We start from the raw sequence: 27066 nt of genomic DNA on the forward strand, positions 1-27066 counted from the left end.
AGGTCTGTCTAGTCAAAGCTATGGTTTTTCCAGTAGTCATGTATGGATGTGAGAGTTGGACTATAAAGAAAGCTGAGTGCCGAAGAACTGATGCTTTTGAACTGTGGTGTTGGAGAAGATCCCCTTGGACTGCAAGGAAATCCAACGAGTCCATCCTAAAGGAAATCAATCCTGAACATTCACTGGAAGGACTGATGCTGAAGCTGAAACTCTAGTACTTTGGTCACCTGATGCAAAGAACTGACTCACTGGAAAAGACCCTGATGCTGGGAAAGACTGAAGGCGGGAGGAGAAAGGGACGACAGAGGAGGAGATGGTTGGATGGCATCACCGACGTGATGGACATGAGTTTGAGTAAGCTCCGGGAGCTGGTGATGGACAGGGAAGCCTGGCATGTTGCAGTCCCTGGGGTTGCAAAGAGTAGGACACAACTGAGCAATTGAAATGAACTGAACTGAAAGATGTAGTTGAAGAGTCATAATCTGTTATTTCAGTGACTAGCTGCCTGAACGGCAGTTTAAACCATCTAAACTCCAGATTTCCTTATAAAAGTCCTCCAGAAACTACAACACAGTGTATTAATAATGGCTGTAAATCCACTGGATTCCAAACCAAACTTTACAGGAGCCAGCTGGAGTCTTAGCTGACCCAAGGGGCAGTCTAGGGCTCCTGTCAACGGTGGAATGTCTCAATTTCTGGAGGGGTGCTGACCACGATCTAACAAGATCCATCTTACAGAAATCCTACTGAATCATTTTGGCTCAGGGTGATTAAGGATGCTTTCCATTCTTTCCTTAATGATTTTTCCATTTTTTTTTTTAACAGGTAATTTATTTTTGGCTGCACTGGGTCTTTGTTGCTGTACAGACTACTCGCTAGTTGTGGTGTGGGGGCTTCTCATTGTGGTGGCTTCCTTTGTTGCATGCCCTAGGGCACAGGGGCTTCCTCTGTTACAGCATGTGGGCCCAGTGGTTGGGTTGAGTGGGTTCAGTAGATGTGGTGCACTGGCTTAGCTGCTCTGTGGCATGTGCAACTTTTCGGACCAGGGATTGAACCTGTGGTTCCCTGCATTGGCGGGAGGATTCTTGACCACTGGACCACCAGGGAAGTCCAGCTTTTTCTATCTTTTAATTGGAATATAAACTGGGAAGAACTACAATCAGATATTACTCCCACCTCTTTTTTTTTTATTATACATACTTTAGATTGCAGACTGAATACAAATATTGATCAGAAGCCAAAAAACCCCAGACATTTCTTATCAATTCAATCCAGGCCAATCTGTCTTTCAACTCTGCATTTTTATGTTCTTGCATCACCACTTACTAAAATAAATACATGAATAAATAGCAATCCAATTCAAATAAGCATCTTTCATCTATAATTATCTGAAGTAAGAGATTTAAAGAAGGGTAGAGTTAATCCATCTCACCAATTGCATCTTCAGTGCCTGTTCAGTCATGCTTGAACGTCTACATTCAATTTACAGAGAATATAAACGTACAGCTCTGTAGAGGGATGTTTCTGGCCGATCCCGTTTTAGAGGGACAAAAGGTCAAACAGTCCCTTTGCTGTTCTGTGACAGAGTCTCTGGGCTCGGTCAGAAGCTGGGAGAGCTGTGTCTAGATCTGGAATGGATCACTTACACAATTAAGTTCTTGTCAGACTCTCCTACCCATAGCCACCCTCCACCAAAAAAAAAAAAAAAAAAAATTGACAGCACAACTTCTCCAGGCAGGAGGATAAGCAGATGGAAAGTAACTATTTTTCTCCACCTACTTCAAAATTTGAAACAAGAAAGGGAATTAATGATGGAAAAAACATTTCTAAGTTTTAGAATACATTCTTACTTGAGTTACTATTCTGAGGAAATGTTTGGAAATCTTGGGAAAGCAGAATCTGATTTTTTTCCCTCATTGGAAACTGGTTATTCAAGAGAAAATAAACACCCTCAGATCACCTTTTAACTCACAGATTAAGTCCTATAACAGAATAGATCGTCCTTAAGTATTAAATCCCTACCTTTATTCATTATACACAGAATTATACAATGCTGTGTCTGTGTAGAATTTGGATATTCACATATAAGCTGACAAGTTAACATTTAAAAGTTTTTTTCCATTGATGCTGTCTGCAACCAACAGTTTAGTTTTGGCATACCCCCCACTGCCCCTTTTTTGGACATGCTGTGAGGCAGGTGGGATCTTGGTTCCCTGACTACAGATGGAACCTGAGCTCCCTACAGTGGAAGCACGATCTCTCAAGCCCTGGACCACTAGGGAAGTCCCTAGTTTTGGCTGTTCATCATCCTTATCAGATATCAGTACTTGTTGTTTGTTCACTTATTGGTAAAATGTAAGTACTGAGTCAAAGATGAGAAATTACTAGGCTGTTATATAAGTGGCCAAGTATTTGGCTTCAATCAGATACTCATTATGTAATCAACTGTGAGAGAAAAGAATGAATGAATGTGACAGTTTGGAAATACACTCCTGGAGACTCAAAAAGATAAGGAAGAATATATGTTTGATGCCTTGAAAAGGAACCCTTTCTACCTCACATACACACACATTGAACACGCTTAAGTCTACTGTTAAACGACCTTATTATGTGTTTGCAGAGACCAAGTATGTACTAAAAAAAATCTAAAAGTCAGACTATAAATCAATTATTGTTAGTGACTATGTCCAATAGATTGATAGAAGATTAAGAGACAGATCCTTAGAACTGACCTACTTTAACATGATAGCTCTGCAGCTGAAGTAACTGGAGGCCACAAGGATGATCTTACTTGCCTAATGCTCCACAGTTAAGCTACTGGTGACACTGGGGCCAGAAACTGGGGTTTCCCTCATTCAGTATTCTATCACTGTTCTTTTTGATGCCCAGCCATCATGTTAATTACCATCACAATTCATTCTGGTTCCTCAAAAATCACTGCAGGTATGATTCCTAACAGCCTTGGAAACTATCACTGCATCCAGGTTTCAGGCCTGTGAATATTTGTGATTCTTGCACCACAAAATATAGTATCAAGACTTAAAGGCCAAATCAAATTAACTGATGTCACGAATGTTTTAAAATAGTTTCTCTATTTTATCTTCCAGGTCTATGGCTAAATATCATCTTTTCAGAAATACCTCCTCTAGCAAGCTTATCTACGACTGTCCTATTCTTTATAACTTTTATGCGTGTGTGCGTGCTAAGTCGGTTCAGTCATGTCTGACTCTTTGTGACCCTATGGACCATAGCCCACCAGGCTGCTCTGTCCATGGGGATTCTCCAGGCAAGAATACTTGAGTGGATTGCCGTGCCCTCCTCCAGGGGGTCTTCCCGACCTAGGGATCGAGCCCATGTCTCTCAGGTCTCTTGCATTGGTGGGCTGGTTCTTGAACACTAGTGCCACCTTGGAGCATAGGTCACATTTTGAAACAATACATTTGTTTACTTATCACTGGAATATCTTCTCTAACACACTGTAAATTCCATGAAAGCAAGGTTCAGGGCACTACTGTTTATTTAGCAACTAGCACAGTTTGTGGCATGTAGAATAAGCTCAGATAATATTTGCTGACTAAACAAATGAATTTATCTCACTATCCCATGGTTGAAACAAGTCATATGGAAGCCATAATTGTCCCTTTTATGCTGTCCCAAGGCTTCCCAGGTGCTCAGTGGTAAAAAAAAAATCCTGCTGATGCAGGAGATGTGAATTCAATCCCTGGGTTGGGAAGATCCCCTGGAGAAGGAAATGGCAACCCACTCCAGTATTCTTGCCTGGGAAATCCTGGAGCCTGGAGGGCTACAGTCCATGAGGTTGCAAAAGAGATACAACTTATCGACTAGACAACAACAACCCAAACTTAGTATCTAAACCCAAGGATTAAAGTTCCAGGGAAGCAGATTTTAGCTCAGCAAAAGCAACCAATTCAATTCAGAAATGGAATGAGCTATTTTGTGGGGTACTGAGCTCTTTGCCAAGAGGCTGCCAAGGTACACAGATCCCACTGCTTTAGGCAGAAGTTTGACCCTGACATCTTAGTGTCTCCTATGACTTCCAACTCTAGGCTCTGCAGTTCTTTCCAAATGTTTGATTTTGAGTTAGGTGCATACAGTGCATACAGAAATTCATTAGGAAATAACCTAAGAGAAGTTATCTAATGAGACTTGGAAAATAGAATATTCACATATGCATGCCTTTTTACAATTATTTGCTGCATATGAATTCTGAGTTTACAATCTGCCATAAGTCCATGTACCTGTATGTCAATGAAGACTAAAAACAGAGTTAAAAAAATCTGGGTAGCTATGTAAAGTTTAAAAATAAAATAAAATTAAAAAAAAAAATCTGGGTAGCATTTTATGGTTTTAAACACACACACACTTTTATATAATTACCATATCAAGTCTGTGAGGAAAATTATACCTGAGCTTGTACAGGGTAAATGGCTGATCCAAACTGATAAATGTACCTGCTAGAACCGTCAGGATGCAAACTCCCAAAGTCAGTGATCTTTCTGACTCCAAACTATCCACCCTTTAGGTTTCGCTATATATCCTCCTCTTGGATGAAAAATACCTTTCTTCTAAATTCAATGGGAAAAGGCCAAATAGAATTTAAAAACCTGTTTTTTTCCTTTCATAGGTATCAAGAATATCTTTTATTGATTATCAGAAACATTACAAACATCTAATATGAACAAACTGTAACATGACAGTGATTAGTTTGAACAATTAATACATCTCATTAGCTTTTATACTTAAGGATCAACAGTTACTAAATGTGATTTTTTTTCACACAGTCTGATGAAAAATATTTCAATTCACAATAGCAACTTTCTTAACTCAAGATTCAAAAAAGGAATATTTTCTTCTTTAGTAAAGCACTGAGAATAAGATGGGAATTTATCACAGGTTAAATGGCAAGGGAGAAAAGGTCCAGCAGCATTTTATTTTCAGCCAGTAGTTTCTTGTCAAAGGTCATAGAGAGCAGTGGTCTACGATTAATACAAAGGAAAATACACGTCATCCCATCCTAGAGTTTGAAGGGACCTTTGAGACCATCTAGTTCAATTTCTTCTCTTTTTTCTTATTTGACACAATAGCTTTGAGATTTTATTTGCTATACATACCTATTGAGAGTTCATGTTTCCAAGAAATGCCTTCAACTTTCTAAGAAAACCATGATCACATGTATTTTTCAGGCATCTTCTGGCATGACAATTACATACCTAAACGTTTGCAATTTTGTTTTTCTATATGCATATTTATGTTCAATACCTCTGGCACAGGGTGGTTTTCCTTAGTCAGTCTTCCAGCTACAAAAGACACGAATGAGTAAATCTTGGGAAAGGGATAACATCCTTGATATTGTCAATTCCTAAGATGCACTGCAAATAGCGTTCAAATCCCATCCCAAAACCTCCATGTGGCACAGATCCAAATCGACGGAGGTCCAGGTACCTGATTTTGAAAAACAGAGTATCATTACCTATAAATGCTTCATTTAAGATCAGACGTTATGATAGAATTTTATGTTTCAAAAGTATCTTGCAGTCATTTGTGCTCGTCACATCACTGTGGCACACCAGTCTTTCCACCTTACAGACAGATGAAGGACACAGAGGAGTTAGAGTGATCTGTCCAAGATTATGGAGATGAAACAGCAGCAAATCCTGCCATGCATTCATGGGCTTTGGTCACATGATCCTAAGTTTTTGTTTATTGGATACTTATATACAGAAAACTTGTCTCATTAGGCTACAGAAAAATTCCTAAGAACTGTATTATTTTTCTTTAAATACACTTCTCTTCTGCTTCCTAGTATATCAATGATAATGTTCTTTTTTTCCTTATCAAAATCATACTGTTCAATATATAGAGGAAGGTGAAACAGTTTGCCTGATGTATTACAAAAAGAGATTCCCTTCCTACTAGTCTGTAAGCTACATCAAGGGCAGGAACTGCATCTTATTCAACCTTTATCTCCAGTGACTACCCAGAAACAGATGCTTACTACATGGAGAGTTATTGTTTGAAGGTATAATAATATACTCTTGAGGGCTGCAGTGAGGAAAAACTTCAACTCCTCTGCATTAAGCCTGGTGGAAAATGTCCACAGTCATTTTTCTGAAAGGCTACACAGCCTGTGAAGTCCATCCATGTGTGTTCTACTCCCACATTAAGACTACATGCTAGAAAACGGTACACTCAGGATTCAAACTCAGATTCCAATATACCAGTCCAGGATACAGTTATTTTATGAAAGGAAGAGAAAGAAGAAGACTCTATAACTCTTTTTATTATGTCACTTGATGGTGGGAATTCCTGAATTATATAATACAGATTAAAATAAATTTATAGTTTCTTGAATGATTTGTAAAATATACAAACATACAGCATAAAACTTAAACACCACAGCTGGTAGTCATTTGGCTCTTTAAGAATAAAGACTATAACCTATTCCCCCACTATTAATGACTACATGTATTGGTATTTTAGCTAATTAAGTACTTCTCTTTCTAAAATAAAAGACAAACTACAACTAGGTGAGTTACAACCAAGTGAGACATCAATAAGAAAGACGTTATCTAGGATAAAACCTGAGATTAGTAAGCATGATCAGGAATAATGGAAGGAACTCAGTCTTGAGTAACTGAAATGTTTGATAGCTGAATTAACTTTATAAGGCATGGAGGCAGAACATACTTTGATTTAGTGAGAAAATGAGATGAAAGGCATATCATACCACCTGCCACAAACACCTGCAGGATTTGAGCTGGCTGCTAAAAGTCCAGTACCCAGCTTTAGCTGGCTTTAAATTTCTCATACACAGATGTCAGAACACTGGCATAAATATCTGGAAACTGAATTCAGAAGAAGCATTCTGCCTGTAGTATTTTTCTTACCTTTGCTTTGATAGATGGAAAGATTTACTTCTAAAAATAAGTTTTCAAAAGAACCTGTATTTGTTTGATTGTTGCTATATTGGTTCTATAGAAGAGATGGTAAAAATTGTGGAACTAGTTACAGACTTCATTTGCATGGGGCATGTAGAAACGAGAAGTGAAAAAATTCTTAGACACCTGGAGTAGCTACACATTCAGTGTGGTAGAACACTAGCAGAGATCACAGACTTGAAGATTTTTAAGGTCATTTTTACCTTTAAGATACCATGATTACCATATAAAAGGAAGCAGATTCCAACTGTTAAAAAATAAAATTCAATGAGTAAAATTAAAAAAATCTTTATTCTATGATTCATCAATCAGGCAGGACCCACCTAGCAACAGAAAAGAGCTCTACAAAATGATTTTAGGCAGAAGGGGGCAGGATAAGGAAGTTAGTAGCAAAGAGTGAGTGGTTTTAGGCAAGGTCATCTTCCTTTAGGAGATGACAGGTGTCCATCAGGCAGACAACCTCACTAGTGTTGACCAGGTAATTCTAGACTCTCTGGTTCAAGATTCCACTTCTGGGAGACGTTGAAGTTATAATTAAATCAGGTATTAAGTCTCAGTTTGGGGATGTGAGCTTAGCACAAGTGACCTCATTTGGGCCTGTTGTCTCTTAAAATAATAAATACTTACATTTGGAGATGTTAAGAATTTGAAAACTTTAGTTGGGAAAAGAGTAGTATTGAAATGATTAATAAAGACCAGAACAAGTCTAAACCAATGATTAAGATATATCTAGTTATATATATATATATATATATCTAGTTTTTATATACTATGAATAACATCTTATAGACAGAAAATAAATTGAAGTAAAACGCGTAAGTGTGACAATCAGGTTCATCAACCTAAGAGCAAAACTCAGCACTAAAGGAGGAAAGGCGGAAAGAAATTAAACTAAACTTCTACTCTGTGTAGATACTTAACTTATATTGCTTCATTTCATCCTCACAAAAATCCTATGAAGTAGATATTAGCATTCCATTTTATAACCAAGAAAACCAAGGCTCAGAAAGATTAAATATGCCAAAGTTCATTACTGATAAATAAAGCAATCCAGGGCCATTACTTGAACCCAATTTCAGGCTTTTTGCATCTCTGAAATCTAGTTCCATTACCAAAAGGCAAGTGTGTAATTTGATCTTTCCCTCTGCTGAGGACAGCAGAAGAGTTAATAATATGGTTGATACTATTATACAAGATCCTGAAAGAGTCTTATTACAGAAATATGAATAAATAAATAAATAAGTTGTATATAATGAAAAGTACTTGAAGAAGGGATCTGCAGAAGGAACACCAGAACAACTTAGGAATGCAGAAAGATGATCTTCCCTAAGCAGCTTAGATTTCTACAGTTGGTGGAGACCCCAGGGATCACTTAGCTCAAGCCCCTAATTTCACACATAGAGAAAATGAAGCATAATGGTTAAGAATCAAGTCCCAGTTCTATGCTTCTGTGTGCTCTTGATTAAGACAGTTAACATCTCCAGGTCCCAGGCCTGGATGGATAATAAAAAGGGAGTAAGAATGGCACCTAACTCAGGGGGTATTGTGATGATTACACAAAACAATATCCATCAAAATGTTAACATTGTTATGTGGCACACAATTGGTAATAAACAAATGGCAGACATTATTATTACTACTTTTCAAAGATTCAAAGGGAATAACTAATCTCAGGACCTGTTCATTGTTTTAACCCTCTTCTACAGCACCCTGGAAATATAAGTGAAAACTATGTAACATTCAGACCCAGAGCCAGAACAAGAGTCATCAGGGGTCATATTCTTACCATTGGTAGGCTTCTGTCAGTCCTAATCTGTAAAATGAAAATAAGAAAATTCTTTCAGAGAATGACAATAAGATCAATATACTAACCACCAGACATTTATTTTGGGTTATGTGCAAAGTGCTCTTTATAAAGAAGTAAATCCCCAAACTTGTGCTCTTAAATAATAATATATAATACAGTTGAGGACCTGCACCTTTATTAGGTGGTAAGAAAGGTAAGAAAACCAATATTAAGAAAACCAATATTAAGAATATTAAGAAGTCCAATATTATCAAATAACAAATGCTATGGAAAGAAAGCAAGGTCCAGAGCTCAAGAGAGGGGGTTCATCTGAGATAAACTTATTGTCCTGTGATATAAGAAAACCACTATTACTACTTCGTAAGGTTGTCTAAAGGCACACCCAGAAAGGGATGTACAGACACAATTTTCTTTCCATAATAGTAAAATAATAATACAGATTCTGAGGCTACTTCATAATATGGTTGCAAATTGTTTTTTTGCCAATTTGAGAAATGTTAATAAAATTTAAAGTTCTTAGTACTCATTAAAATTAATTTCAGTCCTTAAAAGTATTTGGGACCATGGTGTATCTCAAAGTGATCAGGATTATGAAAAATTCAAATATGCAAAAATATGAAAAACACGAATAGAAGTCAAAGACAGATCCCGGCGATAGGGAAACACATATATCCACTTAATTAGGAAAGATAAATTTGGATATTATCAGATATTAGGTAAACATTTAATGTTATGAGGAAAGGTTTCCTGAAGGAAGGAAGCAAGTACAGAAAACAGACCAATTAATCTTTCAACAGATGAGATTTCTTGCCATGTGCGATTTTTATTGTGCTTTAAAAAAAAAAAACCCAGAGAATCTTCAAATTCTTTCCATCTAAGGAGTTTTACTGTCACTTCAATTCCACAATTTTCCCAGAACTTCCTAACACTATATAAAATACTAAGGAGTTAGTAGTCTAGCTGATAAAAAGAGTCCTCCCAGAACATATTTATTCCCTTTCTTCTGGATGCTAACCCAAACAGAGCAGTTCGGATGACTGGGATTACAAAACCAAATTACTCCACAGATTTATAAGTTGGGATCTTGGAAAAGCAACAACTTTTTAAGCACTTCTCCATTAGGAAGAGAAGGCCTTACAAATGGCTAATTTAAGAAACACGTCAAACAATCAAGACTTTTCCAGATTACTATGAAACCTAGCATTATCTGGAGAGAAAGATTATGCCTTCAACATGGGAAAGTCTTTTTTTCCCCAAAAGTCTGGCACAGTAAAAGTGAAAACCATGGAAAACAGAGGTTTATAACCTTGGTTAGTTTAGGAAGTCATTGTGGTTTTTTGGCAGACCATGCATATACAGGAGTGGTAGTTCAATTAGAAACATGATTCCCCTACTTCTCATCTCCAAAACATTTTCTGTGTGTTTATGGATACATTTCCCAGGTCTCAAACAGTAAGTAAAAGTTATTCAAATACTTAAATCAAGATACTTACATAGTAGAAAACCTGAGGAAGGGAAAACTGCTTATTCTAAATGCTACCTTAGCAGATAATTTTAGTTTCTTTCTTCCTCCATCTTTATCCTTTCCCTGGTTCAGAGCCTGTCTTCACGATTTAGTTTAAAATCACACACACACAAAAACCCAACAATTCCTTTTCCCCCAAAACACAGAGAAAAGGGAAGAACAAACTTTAAGGGGCTTTAGTTGTCTTTCCTTTTTCTATCACTAACTTAAAAAAGCTATTTCTATAGGGAGAGAGATATACAAATAGTAGGCAAAAAAAAAAAATCTTTGTGTCATGTAACAGCTCTAGGCTTTCAGAAAAAGAAGCTCAGAGAGGTTAAGTAACAACTTGCTTCAGTTCACACAGAATCTGAGATTCAGATCTGTCAGGTACTAAGACCTACGTACTACTCTATTAGTCTGCCATTACTGCCTCTGAGTGTCCCATTCCCATTTTTTAAGTTTCATTTTTTCTAGTTCTGATCAGTACCTGGCCAATCGCTGTTCTAAGAAATGGTACCGTTCCTCTCTGAGGCTTCCTCCAAACAGTTCTCCAACTCCAGGAACCAGAAGATCAACAGCAGCAACCTGAAAAGGAAAAAACTCACGAACACCATTCTGTTTTCAGACCATCCCAACAATGTCAGCTTCTGAAGCAAGTGGAACATACAACATTTTGATGACTGGCTGTTTAACTGCTTACAGTTAAACAGAATCTTATTTATGTTAGCTGTTCATGTCCCCTGTTTTAATACTAAATGTTTAATTATGTTTAGAATATAAAATGCAGGTGGACAGTTCCCCCTCTGGCACCATTTATGTGGTATACTTAAAAAAATATGTTTTCTGCACAAATGTGGTACAAATGTTAGTCATAAAAAATGTGGAAAGTATTAATAATTATAAAAATATTTTAAAACACCTATCATCATGCAGAGGCAATTATATGTTAGCGTATTTTCTTTCAGGTTTTTTCCTTGTATGCTTAAAGAGTATAACAGAGATCAAATTACATATAAAATTTACCATTCTCATTATCTTAGCCAACAAAATACAATAAATATTTTTCCTGTTAGTAAAAATACTTCACATACTTAATGTTTTAATAGCTGCACAGTTTACTGTTTAGAAGTATCAGAGTTTATTTAACAGCTTTCTGTTGAATATTCAGTGTGTGTGTGTGTCTTTCATAAACAATGTGGCAATGATGTTTTTCTTTAATTTGAAGTATGTTAGTACATGCAAAATATACTCTGATTGTTAATCAAATTAAAACAGAGAGATACCACTTTGGTATTATCAAAATGGTGCAGATAAACAATATAAACAAATATGGATTAGAGAATGCATAAACTAATACTCTCATACCTCTGATACAACCTTTCTGGTCAGCAATTGGGCAAAAGATAATCAAAAGCTTTAAAAGTGCAATTTGCTTTGACTCAGCAATAGGAGTTCTAGGAAATAGTTCTAACAAAATAATCAGAGATGCAAAAAAGGAAAAAAAATTCAACACACAGAATATTTACTACAGTATTGCTTATAATAACAAAAAATTCAAGTGTACATCAAGAGAAGACCATCAGATAAATTTTAGACATGGAAGAAAAAAGACTGACATCTATAATACATAATGAGGTGTAAACTGTGTTGCTATGATTTCTTTTCTTTTATTCCTATTTTCTTATTTTCTACAAGAAAGGTGTTATACTGTTGTAATAGAACAACAAAAAAATTATAATAGGGTAAAATGGTGGCTTGATGTTTTAACTTGTATTTCTTCACTTACTAGTAATATTTACATTTTTGAGAACGTTTATTTGCTATCTATATTATTTTGTGACTTGGCAATTCTTTTTTGCAAGTTGGGGCGGGGAGGACAAAGAGGTGCCAGGTAGACATTTGTAAGGCCAGTAATAAGAATGCACAAAACTCAGAAAGATTTAATTTACAAATAAAAATTAGGAATCCATAGAACACATTTAATAATACATAAAAATCTAATCTTTAAATGTACATTATATTATAAACTCTTTTCTTAAATTTGCCTTACTTTAATATTAAGCCATTCCGCTGTTTTGATTTCAGAATTTTTGACTGAGGTATACTTTATAAATAACTAGTTTAATAAAGACTGTAATAATTTAAGAATGTGTGCCAAATGCTATATAATCCTCATTAATATCATTAAAGAGAAAATATGAGATGTGATTTTCATCCCTCAGCCAAATTAAATTGAGACGGGACAGAAATATACTAATGGTTTCTAATTTTACAGTCTCCTGCTACTCAATAAGCTGGTGAGGAGTAAGTGTACAAACAGGTCTTTTTCACACTACAACTGCTGGTTGACTACATTTTACATTATCATGTACTAGTATTAAAGGAAGAAGACTGTTCTACAAACCATAGGAAATGTATTTGTGGTTTAAGCCTCTACGAGCTTGGCTCTAACTGCTGACTCAGACAGTATCTGGCCCCTAAAAACACTGAGGTGCAGCTGGAAAAGAAAGCCTTCCAGAAGTGACAGTGCGAAGATGCAGATGGGCTGCAGGTAGCAAGGAATGAAAATCCCCTTTGGATAGTAAAATGGCTAGTCTGGGAGAATTTTGGATGTGCTAAAATGCACTTTTTACTTTGACATAAATTCCCCAGGTATGGGCAAAACTGGAAATTCCCTTCATCACTATTGCTGGATTTGAGGCTCAAGTTATTTTGATGCAGTTTGATTCACAAGCCCCAGCAAGGGAAATTCATTAGATATCCTTGGTATTTAAGTCCTAAAAGATAATGCTTTTAAAGTGCTACACTCAATATGCCAGCAAATTTGGAAAATTTATCAATGGCCACAGGACTGGAAAAGGTCAGTTTTCATTCCAATCCCAAAGAATGTTCAAACAATTGCATACAATTGAGCTCATTCACATGCTCAAAATCCTTCAAGCCAGGCTTCAATCTGGAGAAGGCAATGGCACCCCACTCCAGTACTCTTGCCTGGAAAATCCCATGGATGGAGGAGCCTGGTAGGCTGTAGTCCATGGGGTCGCTAGGAGTCAGACACAACTGAGTGACTTCACTTTCATTTTTCACTTTCATGCATTGGAGAAGGAAATGGCAACCCACTCCAGAGTTCTTGCCTGGAGAATCCCAGGGACGGGGGAGCCTGGTGGGCTGCTATCTATGGGGTCGCACAGAGTCGGACACGACTGAAGCGACTTAGCAGCAGCAGGCTTCAATCGGACACGAACTGATAACTTGCAGATGTACAAGCTAGATTTAGAAAAAGCAAGAGAATTTCAGAAAAACATCTACTTCTGCTTCGTTGACTATGCTAAAGCCTTTGACTGTGTGGATCACAAAAAACTGTGGAAAATTCTTTAAGAGATGGGAACACCAGACCACCTTACCTGCCTCCTGAGAAACCTATATGCAGGCCAAGAAGCAGCAGTTAGAACCAGACACGGAACAATGGACTGGTTTCAAATTGAGAAAGGAATATGTCAAGGCTATATACTGTCACCATGTGTATTTAACTTTTAAGCAGAGTACATCATGCAAAATGCCAGGCTGGATGAATCACAAGCTGAAATCAAGACTGCTGGGAGAAATATCAACAAACTCAGATATGCAGATGATACCACTCTAATGGCAGAAAGTGAAGAGGAACTAAAGCACCTCTTGATGAAGGCAAAAGAGGAGAGTGAAAAACCTGGCTTAAAACTCAACATTCAAAAAAAACTAAGATCATGGCATCCAGTCCCATCACTTCATGGCAAACAGATGGGGAAACAATGGAAACAGTGACAAACTTTATTTTCTTGTACTCCAAAATCATTGCATATGGCAATTGTAGCCATGCAATTAAAAGATACTTGCTCCTTGAGACCCCATGGACTATACAGTCCATGGAATTCTCCAGGCCAGAATACTGGAGTGGGTAGCCATTCCCTTCTCCAGGGGACCTTCCTGACCCAGGAATCAACCAGGGTCTCCTGCATTGCAGGAGGATTCTTTACCAGCTGAGCTACCAGGGGAGCCCTCCTTGGAAGGAAAGCTATGACAAATCTAGATACAGAGACATCACTTTGCCAACAAAGGTCCGTATAGTCAAAGTTATGATTTTTCTAGTAGTCATGTCAAATGTGAGAGATGGATCATAAAGAAGGGTAAGTGCCAAAGAACTGATGCTTTCGAATTGTGGTACTGGAGAAGACTCTTGAGAGTCCCTTGGACAGCAAGGAGATCAAACCAGTCAATCCTAAAGAAAATCAATCCTGGATATTCACTAGAAGGACTGATGATGAAGCTCCAATACTTTGGCCACCTGATGTGAAGAGCTGACTCACTGGAAAAGACCCTGATGCTGGGAAAGATTGGGAGCAGGAGGAGAGGGGGATGACAGAGGATGAGATGGTTGGATGGCATCACTGACTCAATGGACATGAGTTTGAGCAAACTCAAGGAGATAGAGAAGGATAGGGAAGTCTGGTGTCAGGCAGTCCATGGAGTCGCCAAGAGTCACAAACCACTTAGCGAATGAACTACCACCACCACCCCTTGGTTGAGTATTCTTCCTTCCAAGTTGACTTCACAATATGTAGTCTATTGAGTGTACATATCCAATGTTTAAAATTTTATGATTTACTAAGTAACACTGATACAATTTTTAAAATTAGAATACTACTGGGTGATCCTGGCATCTTATCAGGGACTTCTGGGCAGTCATTTGTCCTAATCACACATGGCTGAAAGGAATGAATGGACATTATTTTCTGTGAAACCAATACCCTAGCTGAATATTTGCCACCAGCCTTTGGAGGAATTGCTTAGGACTCAAATTCATGGTATGTGATATTTTGCATGTTTGCTTAGATTCATTTCATTTAGACCCACAATCTGTCCCTTTCAAATGATCAAATATGTTTGGTCATTTATAAGTTATTCTTATATGTTCAAATGAGCAAAAACTTAGGCTATCTGAAATCAGAAAATTTTAGAGCTGGTTAGTACACTGTAGGTCATCCAGTACAATTCTCTAATTTTTATGGCGGGAGAAGCTCAGGCTCAGAGAATGGAAAGACACGCCTAAGGCCATACAAATAACTAGTCCAGACAAATAACTAGTAAGACAGCTGGCTTTCAAACAAAGCACTAGTAACTTCTTAGTCCAGTGTACTTTTCACTATAACAATTGGGCATACCACTATTAAAATTATTATTTTTTGGAGAGGGTGAGGGGAAGAAAGAAAGAAAAAGAAACTATAACTGTAAAAATATACTGTATTACTATGCATTACCTCTGGACAAATGTTATAAGCATAGGTTAAACATTTTCCTACCCCCCTCTCTTGACTTCCCAGAGAAGGCAACTGTGAGACACACTTGTTTCAATATTTTTAGATTGCATTGCACCCTTTGCAGAAGCTCTTGCAACCCTGCTCATTATCTGTTACTGCATCCCTACTAAAAGAAACACAGAATTCAGTTAGTTGACCCAAAGCTTGTTCACTCACCATTGAAAAAAATAAAGTAGGGATGGAAGCAGACACTTTGTTTACGTGAGCTGAAAAGAAATCTAGGTTGCTAATAAATCAATGTTGTATATATCAGTAGATTAAGTAAGTTATATTTTAATAATTAGCTCTGAGAAGCTATAGCACTGCATAAATTACAAAAGTACATGAATGTTTATTATAATACTTTCAGGTTTCAGGCTGTGAGATCACATTAGAGAGAGTGTCATAATGAAGGCCCCCCGGTACTTCTAAAGGTAACTGTGACTGCAGTCTACGAGAGAATTGCCTTTCAAGGAATCTTATGTAATGGCATTTAATGGAACCCCCTGCCCCGCCCCCCCACCCCACATATACACATTTTAACAATACTGTGCTTTAACACAATAAAGACTTCATCAAAATTTAGAAAGAAAGAGGACTTCACACTTATTGACTACCTACCATCCCAAACACTGTGCTATATGCATTTTGCATATATTATTAACTATGAATTAATTCAATCCTCATAATTCTGGAAAATATTATCATCTAATTTTTATAAATGGAAAAATAAAACTCAAAGAAATTAAATGGCTTACCTAAGATCACATAGTTTATAACACAAAGACCTGAGACCTGAACCCAAGGGTGCCTGATTCTAAAGCCTCCGGACATTCTTATTCCATGGAGCCAACATTCAAAAAAAATTTAGAGTAAAAGCTGCTCTTTAGCTTCCCAGGAACTTCCTTAGCAAATCAACTCACTCACTGTTTGCCCCAGACTGTGCTGGGCTCGATTCATCCATCTTCCAACCACTTGTGTGTGTGTGCGTGTATGTGTGTGTGCTGGGTTCGATTCATCCATCTTCCAGCCACTTGTGTGTGTGTGTGTGTGTGTGTGTGCGCATGCGCATGTGTGCATGCATGCGCTGAGTCCTGTCCAACTCCTTGCGACCCCATGGACTGTAGCCTGCCAGGCTCCTCTGTCCATGGGATTTTCCAGGCAAGAATACTGGAGCAGGTTGCCATTTCCTACTCCTGGGGATCTTCCCAACCCGGGGATCAAACCAGTGTCTCTTGTTTGCACTGGCAGGCGGATTCTTTACCACTGAGCCACCTGGGAAGTCCATCACCAAATAGATATCAGTGCCTGCTATGTCCCAGGCATTATGCTAGGCAAGAGGACACACTCATAAGTGAAAAAAAAGAAGGCCCTCAAGTCCTTTGGCATAGAGAAAAGTGTCACTAAATAAACAGTTATACAAATAAATGTAACAATACAACCATGTTAAGAAATAGGATGGATCAAGTTAGTAACCCCAGGTTTGAAAAAACTGGTACACTGTCGTTTAGTGAATCTCTGACTCAGAAGAGAGGATCAAGGAAGGTTTCTCTGTGGAAACAATTACTGAGAAGAGATCTAAGAATAAGCAAAATTACTTAGGTGAAGGAGGTTGTTCTTAATTTAGGGAAGACTATGTACAAAGATCCTGTGATGAGGGAAAATCCTGCCTACCTACCAGAAGACATGAGATAGGAGCAGCCAGACTACCCTGAGGCTTGTAGGCCAAATAAAGAATCTTGACTTTTGGTGTAAGAGCAGTGGGAGGCCACTGAACGGTTTTTAGAAGAGAGAGAATGTGACCAGATTTACATTTTCTAAAAGTTCAAGCTGAAATGGGGAGAATGGACTCAGAGGAGGAAAGAACGGATGCAGGCAGAAGACTGGTTAGAAGTTAAGACTACTTAACTTCAGTAGTTAAGACTACTGAAGTAGTCCTGGCAAGATATGATGATGTTAATCCAGAAACATAAAAGTGGAAATAAAGAGAAGTAGATGGATTAGAGATTTATTTAGGAGTATAGAAATGACAGAACTTAGTAACAGTTTCAATATGTGAAGTGAGAGAGGAGAACATTTCAAAGATGACTCAGGACTCTGGCTTGCACAATTAGATGAACCCTGAAGTTTCAAAGAAAATCAAATTTTGTGGGAGAAAGGGAGAAGAAGTGAAATCACAGGTTCAGTTTGGGGTATGTTAAGTTTGAGATGGTTTTACCATGTGTAAATGGTGGTAAGACAAGTCCAGAGCTCACAGGAGAAGCCTGGATTCAAGACATGAATTTCTGAGTCATGTGAAAATACACAGTGAGTTGTGGGTAAAGATGAAATAATCATCTGGGGAGAGAAAAGACCTGGGGAAAAAAGGATGGAGGCATGAGGAATTCCAGCATCTAGTGGAAGAGGATGAACCTGAAAAGGAGACTGAGAAAGAATAATCCACTAAGAAAGGGAGAAAACTAGGAGAATCTGTCACAGAAGCAAAGGGGAAGAAGTTTTAAGAAGAAGAAAGTCCTAAATAGTGTTGAATAATGCTGAGAGGTAAAGTAAAAGACTTTTTAAAGAGTCTGTTGAGCTTAATAACATGACAATTATTACTGCTCCCAGAGTTTCAGTGGTACAATTAGAGGGAATGATAGTGGTTTGAATATAAATCACATTAGAGGGTGGAGGAATGAGTGGTATATACCATGGTGGTTATGAAATAGTCACCTTCCTGAAGAAGACTTTAATTTGAGAAAGGAAAATTTATATAGAGACTACAAAAAACAGACATAATGCCACTAATTAGTTTTACTGATCTTTTAAATGCCATAGAAATCCAGAAAAGGCGGGCTCAGGGTGACTGGGTTAGCTAGGGAAGTCATCACAGAGCAGGAAAACCTTAAGCAGAGTATTTTTAAGTGCAAAATTTAATGACTGAAAAGTGCTCTACTGAGGGAAATTATGAGAGGAATATACAGTGTGTGTGTGTGCTGGGGGATAGAGGTGGAAGTGGGATAGGGTGGAGTGATAAAAAAAAAAAGCGAGAGATACAGACATATTCCTGTTTTTTGATGTAAGCTCAACACCGAACAGACAACCTGCAACAGGATAATCCACTCCCTAGTCACTCTCCCTTTTTCTGCTGCCAACCTGTGGGCCTATTCATTTCTCATAACTGATTATACCAGAGGCTTGGTAGGGAGAAGGGAAAATAAGTGTCATAAATCAACTATGTTGCTTACTGCATTTGGATAATGCTGGTCAAAGGTAGGGATGTATAAAATCAGTGGCTAACGTGTAATTTTATATTTGTGACTTCTGAGGTAGTATAATAAAGTGGAAAACACAGACTTCAGAGCCAGAGGGAATCAGGTTTGAATAAGAACTCTATCACTTTCTATTCATGGAGCCTTAAGAAATGCAATTGGTCTTTTTGCACCCACTTTTCTATATGTAAAACTGGAAAAACAACGAGTTTCTTGGCAAGGCTGTTTTGTGATTTATGACTTAAGAGATGACATGATAGTATTTGCTTCATACTAACTGGTGGCTCCTACTGTTTTAGGAATGCTGTAATATGAGGGAAGACAGGAAAGACATTCAAACAGATAACCTTGTATACCTAAGATGAGGTAATTTTATTTATTAGGGGGTCCTGATCTACATTTTCCTACTGGTATTTATCTAAAAACAAGTGAAAAGTACAAGACAGCATAGTTTACATTTGGGACCTTTTCTGAGATAAACATATTTGTCTCATAGATTTTTATAATTAATGATATTAAATAACTATTCAATACATATTTAAAGAGTAAAAAATATTCTTATTTTATGTTACTGCCAATTTTGTGAAGGAGAGAAGAGACAAAAAGGAAAATACCAGAAATATAAAAGCCAACTGTAGTTGAGGGAAAAAGAACAGAGGACAAGAAGAGCTAAAGGGGACAGACAGACAGAGACAAGATAGGCAGAGAAAAGAGCCAGTCAGAAGAGGGCCAACCAAGAGGATAATGTGCCCAGCCCTCTTCAACCCCTGCACAGCCCTCCCCTCACTTCTACTTGATAGTCAAAGTACTCTAAGCTGCCTGCTACGCTAAGCCAGCTCTTCTTTTGTCTGATAATGCCACTACCATCATCTCCCCCTACCGCATGTGGTCTCCTAATCAGTATTTAATTTGATAGGAGACTGGGCATATTGCTATACACTGCTCTAGGGCTCTCAGTAATTTAAAAATACAAAACAAAATGCACCTACATTTGCATCTGCTTAACTGAGAAGGACACCCTATGACAGAAATGAGGGAGTGTGCTTACAGAACACTGGGATCTTCTTTGGAAACACATTTTTAGAGGTGCCTGTGAGGAACGTTATCATTTTAAGAGAGATAAAGAGTGAATGATATAATTTAAGAAAATACGCCAAAGGATAAATTAAATTAAATCAAGGGGAAAACCTCAGACTCTGAGATGACTAACCCCAATTTATTTAGCGTGTTTACTTACTGTGTGTTGAGGGCCATCTTCATTATCCCTCATGTAGAACGGCTTGAGTGCTAATGGATAATTAATGACAAAGACTGGTATGTCGCCACAGTGCTTCACCAGGTATTTTTCATGTTCAGTGTGTAGATCAGCACCCCACTGTAATGAGAAAAAAGAAATTACCAAAGGAGAAGACAGAGCTGAAATATACAATGCGGGACCTAAAAATAGCCTGTATCAGTGCCAAGGGCTTCTTTTCCCTGAGGATCAGGGATGTGTGGAACCGTCTGCTGAGGTTACACAGATAGAGAAACTAGAGAGAGATGTGTGAACAGAACATTCAAAAGCCTGGAAAGATGAAAGCTGGAACTAGTAGATAAACACTGTGCTTTTCTGTGCCCCATCTGAGGGAGCAGCATTTAGCAGACAAATAGGAAGACACAGTATGCTTTCCACAGTGCAGAAAAGCTGATTCAGAATCATAATTTTTATTAGTATTGGCCAGAGCTGCTTCTACAGTTACTGTTCCTAAGTCTCAGGAAATTAAATGATGAGAGATAATATTCCTAATACTGAGTCTATCTTTGGCTAGCTGGCTTCTCCCAGTGAATTTTTTTTTTTTTAATAGAAGAGTCAACTAATATATCAGGTGCTCTTTGATGAATATTTAATAACACTGTTCATCTATTTACTCAGCAAACACTAATGTGCCTATTAAATCCCAAGTACCATCTAGGTATTGGAAATAGTGGTAAGGAAAACAAAACCCCTAACTTCATGAAGCTTCTAGGGTAGAAGACAAATATTAAATTAAAAAATTATACAAAGAAATCAATTGATTATAAATATAATAAGCACAGGACACTCATAACTTAAGAGAAAATCTAACCTAACATCGAACATCTAACTGGGAATAGAACTGGTATAAGCAGTAGTTTGAAGACAAAGGTATTATATTCTTAACATTATCTTATTAGTCCCCCTTGTCTGGCAGTATCTTAATTACAGGAAAGAAGCACTGGCAGAGAAATAAGGAGACTTGCCTCTAATATTATGTGCATGGTCACTAGATCATGCTGTCTTTCCAGACCGATATCCTTGCCAATAAAATAAAGGAGTTCTGGGAAAAAGCAAAAACATAAAACTCAAGTGTTCTTCAAAGTGGGTCACAAATTAGAAGCCTCTATAAAGTTCAAAGGAAAAAGAAACCTGTTTAATGTGTTGCCTAAACTTATTTGATCACATAACCTCTTTTGTCTGTCAGCTGATAACATCATTCAGAAAATACTTTGAGAAACACTGAACTAGTTGATTGCTACACTGATATTCTATTCTATATTCTACGATATTTCTAAGGAATTTCATCTTTAAACTTGAGAAACTTCTCTATAACTCCTTTTGTCACTGTTAATCCAAATGATATAATTCTACTTCAAAACAATTTTTCAGTCTATATATGTCAACAAGGTTGGGCAAACATCAAAAAAACCCAATGAAATACTGCATATTGCTAATAAGAGAAATAAGGTTATTTTAAAGGATTCTTAATGAAATCAGATAAATATGAGAAAGAAATTTTCATATATATATATCCTACCTCTGGAGTGAAGGTGAAGTTCTGGGATGCCTGCTTTAAGATCTCCACTGCCTCAGTGTAAGAAATGCTGGAGAGAAAAAGGGTAAAATCAGAAAAAGGTCTATACAATGGGTTGTTGTTAATTAGTGCATCTGAAAACTGTAAAAGGCTTATTTTCATACTGTTTTTTCAGATCACACATGAGTATCAAATGATTGCTGGGTTACCAGGAATGATTATAAAAAATGATTATTGATAATCAGGAATTATGGCTGATTTAATCTTATCAGAGTCTGAGCAGTGTGAAGAGAAATGGCCACTCAATCATCACACTTGTAGTGTACACGAAGAAGCTAGTCACTCAAGAAAGTAAAGATTTTCTCTGAATGCATGTTATGCTAATGCCTGAAAAGGTGTGAAATACTGAGACTGAAAGAGGAAAACTCTCTCCTGAAAGCTATCACTCATTCACCCAACATATACTGAGCATTTACCATGTTCTAGGCCATCATTCCAGGCACTGGAGATCCAGTAAATAAATACAAAGACCCTGCCTTTATGGGGGGGGCGGGGGGCGGGGAGAGAGAGAGAGAGAGAGAGAGAGAGAGAGAGAGAGAGAGTGTGTGTGTGTGTGTGTGTGTGTGTGTTAGAAAGATAAATAAACCAGAATAATAAAATGTCAGGGAGCTACTGGTGCTATGAAATAAACAAAGCAAGACAAAAAGAGGGTGTGTATGTATGTATAGAAAGATAATAAACAAAAATAATATAATTCCAGGGAGCTACTGGTGCTATGAAGATAAACAAAGCAAGGTAAAAAGGGGGTGTTTGGTGTACTATTTTAGATAAGATGGTCAAGAAAGGCCTTGCTGAATTGGTGACATTTGAACAGAATCCTGAATGAAGTAAGGAAATAAGCCATATAAATATCTAAGGGAAAGTATTCCAGGCAAAGGGAACAGTGAGTACAAAACCTGCAGTGAGGAACAGTTTGGCTTATTCAAGGAACAAAAAAAAAAAGCCAATGTGACTACAGCATATTGAATAAGGGGAAGAATGCCAGGAAATTAGATGGGAAAGGTAATGAGAGATCAAATCCTATGAACTCTTTCAGACCATGGTAAGGGATTAATAATATATTCTAGTATTGGAAGATTGTTCAGGAAAAATACCACTGGTTACCTCAGTAAGAAATCACCATGCCTAAAGCAAGCCAAACTAAAAATTTAACAGTTTGAATAGGTGATATATGCATATGGTTAAAAAAAATCAAGATGAATAAAACAGTATACATCTTCATTCCACCCCTTTCACATAGCCACTTAGTTCCTCTCCTCATATACAATCACTGTTACTGGTTTCCTGTGTACTCTTCCAGAGGGCTTAATGCATCTCTAAGCAAATACTAATACTCAATCTCCCCTTTTTATAGATGGCAGCTGCAGGGTAATGCTACAGCACGTGCATCATACACACTCTTTTAAATCGTTTCTTGCTCAATATATCTTGCAGATTTACACATTAGTATATGAAGAACTTCCCTGGTGGCTCAGACAGTAAAGCGTCTGTCTACAACGCGGGAGACCCGTGTGCAATCCCTGGGTTGGGAAGATCCCCTGGAGAAGGAAATGGCAATCCACTTCAGTACTACTGCCTGGAAAATCCCATGGACAGAGAAGCCTGGTAGGCTACAGTCCAAGGGGTTGCAAAGAGTCAGACACGACTGAGTGACTTCACTTTCACCATATGAAGAACTTTACCTTTTGAACTATTACATAACATTCCACTATGTGGATATATCCTAATCAGTCAAACCAGTCACCTACCAATGGGTATTTCAGCTGGTTCCAATCTTTTGTTACGGCAAATCATGACCGCATATATCTAATTTATGCTTCCCGGACAGCTCAGTTGGTAAAGAATCCGCTTGCAATGCAGGAGACCCTGGTTTGATTCCTGGGTTGGGAAGATGCCCTGGAGAAGGGATAGGCTACCTACTCCAGTATTCTTGGGCTTTCCTGGTAGCTCAGCTGGTAAAGAATCAACCTGCAATTGGGAGACCTGGGTTCAATCCCTGGGTTGCAAAGATCCCCTGGAGAAGGGAAAGGCTGCCCACTCCAGTATTCTGGCCCGGAGAATTCCAAGGACTATATAGTCCATGGGGTCACAAAAGAGTTGGACACGACTGAGCGACTTTCACTTCAGTTCACATGCTCACACAAATTTTGAACATGGGAAAAACAGAACTGTTGGGTTCTAGAGTACTTGCATCTTGGAGTTTTTATAATTTTGAAAGACACTGCCAAAGATATCATCCATTCCCCTTTTATAGGGTTACACCGATTTATGCCCACTAGTAGTATATGAAGGTGTTTCTCTATTTCCTCTCCAACAGTATTTTGCATGATTAAAAACAAAAATCTACAAGCTTTCTGAAGACCTTTGAGCTAAAAAAATAACTTACCCAACCCAAACTTATTCTCTGAAGCAAAAACAAAGTTCAAATTTATAATAACTAACTGGAAAGAGCTGTGTCATTAAGTACAAATAGACCTCCCGAAGCTATGTTTTGAGTGATAGGTTTTTTGTTTTTTTTTTCCCATTCTGTTTATTTATTTATTTATTTGCTCTTAAACTTCCACTGACTATTTTTTATTTTTTTATTTATTATTTTATTTTATTTTTAAACCTGAAACACTGTATTAGTTTTGCCAAACATCAAAAAAATTTTTAAGATGGAAATTCTATTCAAAAGAAAATCTAGTATTAAATAACACATAATTTCTAAGTTAGAATGGTGCTGGTGTTGATAGTAGTAATGCTTTTTAAATGAGCACTTTATAGGAGGGAAATTGAAGCGTAGAGAGGTTCAGTAATTTGCCAAAAATCACTCATGTAAGTAAGAAGTAAAGCCTGATGTGCTGACTTCAGAGTTTAAGCTTTTAACTCCTGAGATAACGCCTAAACCACTTGCAGTTTCATATGTTCTATTGAAACAAAACATAATGGGCCCTGGGTTCTCCCTCTGACTCTACCACTTACTAGCTATGTAAATCACTTCATCTCAATGAAGAGTTTATAAACTGTCATCTTTATTTAAAAAAATCTAAAAATACAAATGTTAAAAAATTAAGTATTTACACTTATAAAATAAGGACACAGGGCTATACTGTCCTAAGCTTTTTTCTGCTTAGATATTCTACTGTTCTGTTCCATCAATTACTTGATATGATCTATTCATTATACTGAGAAATATAAGAGCAGTCAAAAAGGGAAGCACTAGAATCTTGTACCATTGATACGTTACAGGTACAATATCAAGAAAAAAAAGACTCTTTGTGTCTAAATAGCTCTCCTTATTCTAAATGTTCTACTATACTCTGCCTATACCTTAAGTTAAGGCAGAACTTTCAAGTTCAAGTTACAGTTCTGACACTGGATATCCTTGATGGCCTTCAGCAATTCTCTCTACTTTTTCTTGGTTATGCACGCGTTTGTGCTTAGTTGTGTCTGACTCTGTGTGATCCCATGGATTATAGCCCACCATGCTCCTTGGTATATACAGGGAATAATATTTCTTCTCCTTCCCAGAAACTATTTCCAAAGTGCTTTGAACTCTGAGAATCATGTACTCTGAGAATATTCCCTCTGGTTGTTCCCCCTTTTGTTTCTAGCTGCTGGGACGTCTCTTATATGCTAATGAAGCCAACAATGCATTTCAGAGGATTTCATAATATTTTAACTAACGTCTTTAGATGTTTTGTGGGAGGGTTTTCAAGTTATTGAGTTTTTGACATACTGCTTAAGCAGCATTTGGTCATTTCGACAAAATTACTCAAGTTATCACTTTTGTGATGAGAAAACTGAAGCTTAACTACTCAGAGTTGTTGTGAAGATAAAATGAACTTCAGTATATGTAAAGTTTATCACTGTCTGATACATAGTAAATATTCAATAAATGGTGGATATTTTTCCTCCATCTAAGATCTTACTCATTAGATAGGAGCTGGATAACTTCTCTTAAGATCTGCCTGATTCTCTGTTTCCAGCACAGATTCCTCGAGATGCCCAATTTATTTCTTTCCTTATCTACTTAATTAAAAATTTTATCAATATACTTATGTCCAGAACTCTCCTGTACACTCCAGATCTGGACACTCAAACTGCCTACCTGACATCTACAAACGGACATCTGAATGGATCTCAATCATAATGTGACACCTCAAGGGAATGAGCCTGTTACCACCCCTCCTCTCTCCACAACCCCCCTGCTACTCCTTCCTCTGTCTCCATTTCCATAGCTATGTAAGTCAAAGGCTTTCAAGTCACTCTCTTTCTCTCTCACTCTCAGCAAATCCTGTTTGCTCTATCTTTAAAACCTATCCTGACTAGGACCATTTCTCTCCCCCTCCACTGTCACCATCCTGGTCTATGATGGTTAACTTTATGTGTCAAGTTGGCTGGGCTGCAGTATCCAGATATTTGGTCATTTATTCAGGATATTTCTGAGAGGGTGTTTTTGGGACGAAGTTAACATTTAAATCAGTGGATCCTGACTAAAGAAGATACCCTCCCTAATAACATCTAATTTGAAGGCCTTACTAGAGCAAAGAATGGCCTCCTCCAAGAAAGAAGGAATCTGCCAGCAGGCTGCCTTTGACTTGCTCTTCGCTGAGTCTCCAGCCTTCAGATTTTGCATTTGCCTAGTCTCTACAAATACATGAACTAATTCCTTAAGACTTACCCATATAGCTAGTTCTCTTACTTTACTTTCTCGAGATCTTTACTCAAAAATCATCTCAGTGGGATCCTCCCCACCATGCTATCTACCATTTCTATCTCCTCATTCTTCCTATGTCATATCTTCTATGTCTTTTTTGGTTTCTCCCCCCTAAGTATTACTCATTTTCACAGATGATATGTTTCACATTTTTATCTTGTTTCTTGGCTATTATTATCTCCACCAGGAATGTAAGCTCAGTGAAGGCATGGAGTTTTATCTACTTTGTTCATTGCTTTAAAAGCAGTTTTTAGATGCTAGAACAATGCCTGGCATATAGTAAATATTCAGTATACATTTAAGTAAAGAAAAAGTCTCCAAAGCCTTCACTTTTACTTCACTGTCCTTTGCTTCTCTACCACAGGGCTCTTGACTCTTCCCTCATTTGCTATTCCCACATTTGCTGCCTTCCTATTGGTTCAGGGTCAACAATTCATCACTTTTAACTTGTAGTCTGCAGGTCTAGGTTGCTACCTGATTCTCAGCTTGGTCCAACGTGCCAAGTTTTTCTTATTTCCCTCCTCAAGGATAGGCTGGATTCTTTATTTTCTTAGAACAGAAACCTGCTAAGTTTAAGATGGCAAGAGAAAAATGATACTAACTACTTTGAGAGACAATCTTTTATTCTTCAGAGTAT

General features: G+C 37.5%; 1 protein-coding gene across 13 annotated transcripts in view; it reads right to left on the reverse strand.

Moving 5' to 3' along the window:
* Nucleotides 1–4866: 4866 nt before the first annotated feature.
* Nucleotides 4867–27066, reverse strand: part of NARS2 (asparaginyl-tRNA synthetase 2, mitochondrial) — a 183700-nt gene continuing 161500 nt past the window's right edge. For 12 of the 13 annotated variants that reach the window (XM_055581438.1, XM_055581431.1, XM_055581439.1 and 9 more), the window contains 5 exons: nt 21671–21737; nt 20095–20232; nt 10761–10858; nt 8746–8772; nt 4867–5463 (listed from right to left, as the gene is read on the reverse strand). In XM_055581438.1, coding sequence (XP_055437413.1) covers nt 5319–5463; nt 8746–8772; nt 10761–10858; nt 20095–20232; nt 21671–21737 — 475 coding nt within the window. In that variant the 3' untranslated portion in view covers nt 4867–5318. The other variant, XM_055581430.1, reaches the window with a different exon arrangement.

The sequence above is a fragment of the Bubalus kerabau genome, chromosome 5 (genome assembly GCF_029407905.1).
Source record: "Bubalus kerabau isolate K-KA32 ecotype Philippines breed swamp buffalo chromosome 5, PCC_UOA_SB_1v2, whole genome shotgun sequence".
NCBI lineage: Eukaryota > Metazoa > Chordata > Mammalia > Artiodactyla > Bovidae > Bubalus > Bubalus kerabau.